The sequence below is a fragment of the Mesitornis unicolor genome, unplaced genomic scaffold, assembly GCF_000695765.1.
Source record: "Mesitornis unicolor isolate BGI_N332 unplaced genomic scaffold, ASM69576v1 scaffold12200, whole genome shotgun sequence".
NCBI classification, from domain to species: domain Eukaryota; kingdom Metazoa; phylum Chordata; class Aves; order Mesitornithiformes; family Mesitornithidae; genus Mesitornis; species Mesitornis unicolor.
The window spans coordinates 38,861-47,014 of record NW_010157666.1 but is presented as its reverse complement, the minus strand read 5'-3'; the positions used below and the strand labels follow the sequence as shown (position 1 = coordinate 47,014).

General features: G+C 36.5%; 1 protein-coding gene across 1 annotated transcript in view; it reads right to left on the bottom strand.

Annotated features, from left to right (window-relative positions):
* Window positions 1–8,154, bottom strand: part of TPK1 (thiamin pyrophosphokinase 1) — a gene marked incomplete at its 5' end in the record, with an annotated part of 102,950 nt that overhangs the window by 60,122 nt on the left and 34,674 nt on the right. The window contains one exon of the mRNA XM_010180955.1: window positions 3,407–3,518. Coding sequence (XP_010179257.1) covers window positions 3,407–3,518 — 112 coding nt within the window. The remainder of the gene's footprint in view (window positions 1–3,406; window positions 3,519–8,154) is intronic.

Below are 8,154 nucleotides of genomic sequence, written 5' to 3'. Positions count from 1 at the left end.
GAGTAATTCTGGTGTTATTGGTTTTTTCGTTATTTATTTATTAGACACGGGAGCTGTAATAAGCAAGCAGCCAGGTGAGTCAAATCAGATAAAGCATTATCTGATTCCTGTGCTATAAATCAGATTTTAATAGAGAAAAGATCTGTATCCCTTTGGGAGTAGAAAGAATATGTTTATAATGTGTTCTGAATGTGTGCTGCACAATAGCAAGTATGGATAAAAACCATTTTCTTTAATAGTTTTTCCACTTTCTTCTCCAAGTTCTTTCACCCATAAGATAAAATAAATGAAAGTTCTGTTTGTGTCAAGTGCTAGCAAATAACTAAGATAATATAAGCATGCATAAAAGCATGCATACATGTTGCATCTTCACACAGACACACAAAAATACTGAATTCTGCAATATTAAAAATATAATCAAGACATCACTGTTTCTCTGCTGGCAGAATAGTTTACAGATTTCAGGTTTATCTAATTCAGCCACTGAAATGAGACTTTTGGTACCATACTCTCAACTCCATTACAGCTTCTGTCTTAGTTATTTATCCTTGCCTTTTTCAAGTCAGAGGCTATGAAGTCTCTTGACACGACCTGTAGATTAGACACAGATAACATTTGACTACTAAAATTTTACAAATTTTAATCAGCAGAGTTAGCCAGATATGCTCAGACAGACTTCAGTGCTAAACATTGTTGTAAAGCCAGCTCTTTCTTGTAATGCAGTGTTGTTTGAATTCTGAGTTGCTGGAATTTATTGTTTGCAAAAATGAGGGCTCCCCTCTCACCTAATGCATAACTTTTGACTGTTCAGAGAGAACTAAAATTCTGGAATTAGTTTATTGCCCAGACACTTAAAACAAATATTTTGAGGACTCAAAAATTACTTTTTAAAAGCAGACTTGTTAAGTCATATTCAATTAATTTCATAAGAAATTGAAAAAAAAAAAAAAAGCCCTGCAAGTCATGTTTGGCTTAAAAATGTCATTTCTTGAATGATTTACACATGAAAATTAACTAATAACCAAACCATTTTATTAATTGAGGTTTATGAAGGTGTGTGCTCAGAGTGCCATTAACAAATAAAAAGGGAAAGCTCTACCACTGCCAGCCATCAGCATCAATGCTGACATCTGTGTCACACTTCAGTATATTCTCACTCCCTTTTCTTCCCAGGTGAGCTGTTGCTTCTCCACCAAAATTTACAGGAGGACTAATGTTTTTAAAAGTAACCGCGAAACTATAGGTAGCACAGAAATCATTAAGTCAATGAAAGCTATTAGTAAACTGAGGTTGTTAGGGAAAAAATGCAACCAAACAACTGAGATACTGGTTTCCATTTTGGAGGTTGCAACTACACTTTAATTTGTTTTATCAGTATCTGAACAATAACCTGAATCAAATTCTGTATTTGTATAAGTGAAAGTTACTTCTAGTCACTTGGGCACAAGAGCAGTTTCATTATAACCTGACCTTGGTGTCAGATAGATTAAACATCTTCAATGACCTGATCATTTTTGTTTTCATATACCTGTTATGATTATACAGAAAAAGAAATGAAAGAACTAAGACCCATGAATACTGATACTGGAAGTGTAGCCTGTCACGGGCTGCAGTGTACACATCACTAAGGAAAACACTGTAAACATCTGAGGTTTCCTCGTGGAAACAGGCAGCAACAAGAACTGGAAGAAGCAGAGATGGTGGTGTCATGTTAACATAAACCAAGTAGGAAACAGTCACTTAAATATTTTTTGTCGCCCAGAAAAAAAAAAAGACTAAATTAAGTGTAATAAAAATCCTATAGGTGCACATCTAGCTATGCCTCTAAGTAACCTGAAGAAGTTTATTACAGCAAAACAAGAATGATAAACATCAAAGAAAATGATACCTCAATCCAATCCAAGATACAAACTTACTACACTGCACTTCCCATTGCACTCCCCTCCAGCTGACAAGTAACCCCTTTCTTCTTAGCTGCAGCAGATCAGGCAATCAAAATTTAATAGTAACAAGGTCGTGTAATTTGTGAAAGCAGCCAGACCATCTTTAAAATCACCATCTTTCTAATGAGTACCTTGTAAATCTGACGAAATTTATGAAATTAAACTAAAAAAATCTGATGTATCTGAAAAATAACTTGTTTTTCAAAATAATAATCAAAAGCACAAGAACGTACTGCAACCTTACAGCAACTACCACACTTGGATCCACACAGTAGCCTTTTGCAGTGACATAGGCTTCAGAGATGTTCCCTTCATTAACTTGAGGCCAGTTTGAGCGTCTTTCACCTCATTGTGGAGAGCAGAACTTTTACAGAGAAATGAGTAGTTCCTAAGAGCAACAGACCAGATGAGCAGATGAAGATTCAGTTCCTTACTTGTTAACTCCACTTATCAGTACAAATGAAAATATCTGACTCTTTCAATGAATGTAATTTATACAATACATTCGGCTTACAATCCAGTTTAAAAAGATTAAAACATCACTAGCCAGACAGCTCTTCACCTGGCAAGAGTCTCATGTCTTGAAATTAATGCCATATTTATATATTTTATCATTAATGAGCTACTAATGCTTACCACCTCCTTAATTGTACATGATCAAACCCTCAGTGGAACAAAGACACTCCCTAGAGTAGCACAAGTGCTCCTGGCTGGCACAGTGGGTCAGCCTCAGATTAATTATTAGCCAGCGAGGGCACTGCACTGCAAACTGTGAGAACCACACACCTTTTCTACATGGGATGGCTCTGAAGTCTGGTCACGTAAATCAGACTGCAAGACCAGAGCCTCTCAATTATTGCTTTAATTTCCTTAAGCTTTAATGAATCTTTATCTAAAATATCCCATTATTTTCCGGAGTTAAATGCATCCTGAATGACTCAGTGTGGGAGGAGGGGGCAGGAAGATGAAGATTGTTTCAGTTTTTTTGGTCAAGAAACCTCCTTTCACTACAGATAAATATCCCTGTTATAGATCAAATGCATCTTTTCCCACTTTAAAATAAGAAAAAGATCTATTCATTCAGAGCTGACAAACAATATATGTGAAGCAGTTCAGGGGAAGTGAGGTAGCTTTAATAATCTGTATCACATTATTATTTGTCTGTTGCAACTTTATGGCTTATAACCAGGAGTTTAGGCACTTGCAGCTTCCCCTCCCCAGAGAGCAATGTATCAAGACGGTAATGTATCATGACCTCAACAAATGTTCTATTTAAATAGCACGACTCCCAAATTTCTGCATGCAATATCTCAGGTTTAAACATTTTTTTTCCCATTTTTTCTACAAAAAAAATGGCCTGGCAGGGATTCAATGCTATGTTCCACCTTCAGCACTGGTGAGGCTGGTGTAAACGTGCAGTTTGGAGAACATCAAACCCACTGCCCCAGAGGTGCCTGACTTACTGAGGTTCCACCTGAGGCCTGTCGTGGTCACGCTCTCGCAGGGGTCCCCAATGGGGATGAGGCCGCACCAGGCACCTTCCAGTCCCGTGTCCACATGAAGCTCGTGCTTGCCCTGCAAGACAGAAAGGGCCTCTGGAGTCAGTGCTTGCCAGGGACCCAAAGGGTATTTGACAATAGACCTTGCAAATAAAACAGAAAGTACTTTGATGGAGACAGGTCCAGAACGTTCCCCAAAGGGTTATTTGGCTGCAGGAATTCAGGTTGTTGATGTTTACAGAGTGAGGAGAGATGTGTGCTTAGGTTCCAGTCCTCAGGGCTTTCAAAAAGTTTGTTTCTGGGCTTTACTAACCAGAATCTGTCTTTGCTCATTCTTCCCTGGCATTTATTGAGGAGGCACTTCAGTCAAAGCTAAGCTATGAAATGAAGGTGTCCTGACCCATTCATTCATTTTTTTCCTCATCTAAACAGCTGCATTTCACTTCCTAAACAGTGCTAGTCAAAGCACCACTGAAACTCCTTCACTATTTTGACAGCATCTGCAAAATTCCACATACTTCTCCAGGCAGGTATCCTTCCCAGCAGGAAGAATATGCGCAGAAATTTAACTAGGTGCTGAAGCAATTAACCTGAATATTTAGAGTAACATGCTTACACTAAGTAAGAACAACAAAGTGAAACTAAACCACATCTTTTTGTACATCTAACATAAGTTCATCTTGTAACTAGCAAGTTCAAGGGATGCAGGACAAATAGCAGCTATTAATAATGATGGATTTGTGACTAAGCTCTTAATTAGTATTTATAGACCCTGTGCGAACATCTTGCCAGGTATCAGCATATAAACAGTTACAAGGAAGAGTAAAATCTTTTACAGAATGGAAAAAAAAGCTGAATGTTAGAGTTCTGGCACAATCTGTGTTCTAAGAAACTAAGAAATTGTTTGTGAAAACTAGCTACAAGAAAACAGCAAATGCAAAACAGTGACAAGATCAGTGGAGAAATCATCCTCTGGTCTCTTCTACACAGTGAATTTATTCTTTCAAGTAAACATGAGTTTCAACTGGGGAATGTTACAATTCTTTGAAATAGAGGTTTCTTTGGGGTTTTATTTTATTCTCTTGTGGATGCACATGCAAGTTAAAACCTTGAGCATGTCTTTTACACACAAATTATTCATCCCTATAAATAAAGTCAGATATGCTTATTTATTAATCTACCAAAATAAAAGAACCCACTGAAACCCAATGAATATTCAGCGAGTAGTTTGTTAAGCCAGAAAGCAAGGTTTTATTTAAAAAAAAAAAAAAAAAAGAAACAGTTGAACCATAAAACTTGGGTAAATGTCCCAAGCAGCAACAATACTTTCTTACAAATTTCCTTTTGGGGAATGTATTTAAGGTTTTTTCTCATGTCCCATCTGCTCATATGCTCACTTCAAATGCCCTTGCAATAATAACTCACTAGTTAGAAAGTCAAAACTGGAGGCAAATATCTGGTTGCTGAGATGTTGATGTCTGAGGCATTCGACAGCTTCTCCTGTTAATGCCAAATGCATTATGAAGAAACAACTTCAATATATGTCATGCTCTCAGCTAACAAATGAACCTTGCAAAAGCTGTCAATTAGGGAGTATCAGATTGCATAGCTTAAGCCAGTTTGATTGTTTGCAAGGCAACAAGAAAACCAAACCAATATCATCTGTCTTCTCAGGGTGTCCAGCTTCATGTGGTGAAGAGCCATGTATTTCTACAGCAGCTGTGAATGCTTGCCTGCCAAATTCAGAGGTGTAACAAATTCAGACTTGATAACCTTTTAGCTATGCAATATGCATACTACTTCTCTCTCGCAGTAGAGGGAGGAGGAAAAGGAGAGGAGAGGTACAAGTACAAGCTCTCTTGTTACATGATTACAGGTATTGCCTATAATGGAGTTTGCAATGAAGGGGTGGGACTGCGACCTCGAAGAATGGACGTATCACTGCTCAGTGCTACTTGAGGAGAGCAGCGAACTCATTACATTTATCACTTAGTTAAGGAATATAAAAAAGAAAGGTAAAAGTTACTGGCCTGACAGATAACCCAATTAAGTCCTCAAAAACTGTGTCTACTATTAGGTTTAGGCTTAGGTTAGGTCTACTATTAGGTTTAGGTCTACTATTAGGTTAGGTCTACTATTAGGTTTAGGTTAGGTCTACTATTATAATCTACTATTAGGTTTACATTTCCTGTTTTATTACATTTGCATATTATTTTTTAAAAAACCTCTTAGCAATTAAGCCAAACTCATGGCTTAGGGATTGGTTCACTGATATTACATAAGACAGTTTTAAAAACTTCTATTCAAATAGATAAAGAAGGGATTTTAATATTACCGGGGGCAGTGGGGATAGAAAAGGCAAATAGTCATTTGAGGGGAAAAAAAAATCCAAACAAAAAAACCCACATGACCTGCTCATTGTTGGCGAAATAGATTAATAAGCCAATGCATTTGTACAGTAAGGCTCTAAAGTTATAGCACGGCGAGTTTGTTACAGACGAAATCAAGTGTCCAACCTTATCTTCAAGTTTCCGAGTACAGATCTTTCAACCAGGCAAGCTGGAACTGCGATTTGCAGGAGGAAGGGAGGATCGGAGCTAGTAATTTGCAAATACAAGTAATAATTTTTTCTATTTAAATCTCTGTGATTAAAAGAACAATTATACACTGACACTTAAAATATGACACTGTTTTCAGTTTCTGTAGAGTTCCAAAATTAGGATTAAAAAACAAACAAACCCAAAGTTAGACTAAATAAATGCCACCTCCTCTTTTTTTGCCTCTGTAGGAGGTAACTGAAGTTCACATTTAACTTAAGAATCAAATATTACCATGTTTGAATGATACTGGTGTTAATATAATGGCAAAGAATACAGCTGCATCGATTTTTATCTTATTAAGTCAGTTTTGAAAAACATTGATCAATCTTCAGCATTGATTTTTTTTCTTCATTTTTTCTCTGATGCTGGGAAATAAGATCTATTTCTAAGTTCAGCAATAAGAAGAAAATGTCAGAAAATATTTCTAAGAATGTTTCATCCATATATGTTAAACTTTTCCTTTTGATTCTGATGTCTTGTGTTATAAGAAAGCACTTGAGCAGTAATGGTTAAATATCCCCTGCACTCCAACACTACTGTTTGCAAGGAAAGACCTAAAGACATAGTTGTTCTCTGTCACATCTCCTAACTAAAATCAATAGAAAACTGATAGCCGAGAACTCATATACCTAACCCCATCCAAGGTTGTAAGGTGCTAAAATCTTTAGTAAAATATTTGCAGGCTGAAAAGCTTCTATGCACAAACAGATACCTCACAGGCACTTTAGAAAAGTATAGAGAAAATTACTTCTCCAACTGCTTTCCAGACCAACTCGAATAAATGTATTGCAATAAATGTATACTCTAAAATAGATACCAAGCAACAAAATGTTATGGAAGAGAGAGAGAGAATAGGGACTGATCTCCAGTATGGCTTTCTGAAGGGACCTGAAGGAGGGAAACCTGGAACCTGGCAGGCTGCAACTGGACACAAGGGAGAGGCATGAAGCCAGTTAACAAGATGCTGGGGAAGAATAAGGAATTAAAATTAAGCTTAAAAAAACAAATGAAGAAAGATATAATAAATAGATCTTGGAAACTGCTGAAGGACTAGGACACGTGAAAGGTAATGGGGCAGGAAAAGGAACAAGTTACAGGATTAGAGGACAAAGCAACCTTATTCTCATTTTCAGGCTACATTAGTATATTTAAAAAAAAATTCTTAACTGTTAAGCCAAACTCATGGCTTAGGGATTGGTTCACTGATATTACACAAGTCCAGTATATATAAATCTACTCCTAGAAGTTGCTGATTTTCTTAACGGTATACTTCCATCAGGGCTTGCTGTGAGATCTGGGACTACAGAGAAAGGATTTCTTGGGAATTGGCCAAGTGCCCTATAATACCTCCTCCTCTAGCTAGATGTTGTTTTCTATAATCTTTTGATAAAACATTTTTTATATCAGCTTTATTTCAATGATTACTCCATAGATGGCAGCACACACTTGAAAACAACAATGGCAGCAAAAAGCTAAATACAGATGTCACAGTGTTAGCCAGTGAAAAGGCAAAAACTACAATCTGTTTTAGTATATAAACATCTGGGTGTAGCAATTGTATATAGATTAAAGACTTGGGAATGGATGGAAATCAACAGGGTCACCAAAAGCTGTGGCAGAGAGGAGGAGGAAAGGAACAAGGATGAAACCAAGCTCAGAACATTTATGTTTAAAATTGAATATCATGATTGACAATAAAGTAAAAACAAATTTCCAGAAATATTTCTACTAATCATTAGTTGAGTAAGTGCTTGACTTAACAATAATAAAAGCTTTTAGCCTGAGATTCTGAGCATGATAAATACAGCCATTTTTTCTAAAAGGATGTATTTAAGAAGAGCTATTTTGTTATAACCTTAAAATAAAATCAATTGTCTCTTCAAACAAATACACATAGTGCCAAGAAGTTGCTATTACATGAGTGCTATTCACAGAACGTCATTTGAGCCAACCAGGCTTTTTGTTCTTATTGAAAATAAAAGGATCCACAGTTCTAGGAAAAAAAAAAGCCCTTGTCTTATCACATCAATGTCTGATTAAAATCATATGGAAAAAAGCCAGCAAATTCATTGTACTTCAAAACATTATTAAAAAATGTTGAACCCATTCCTG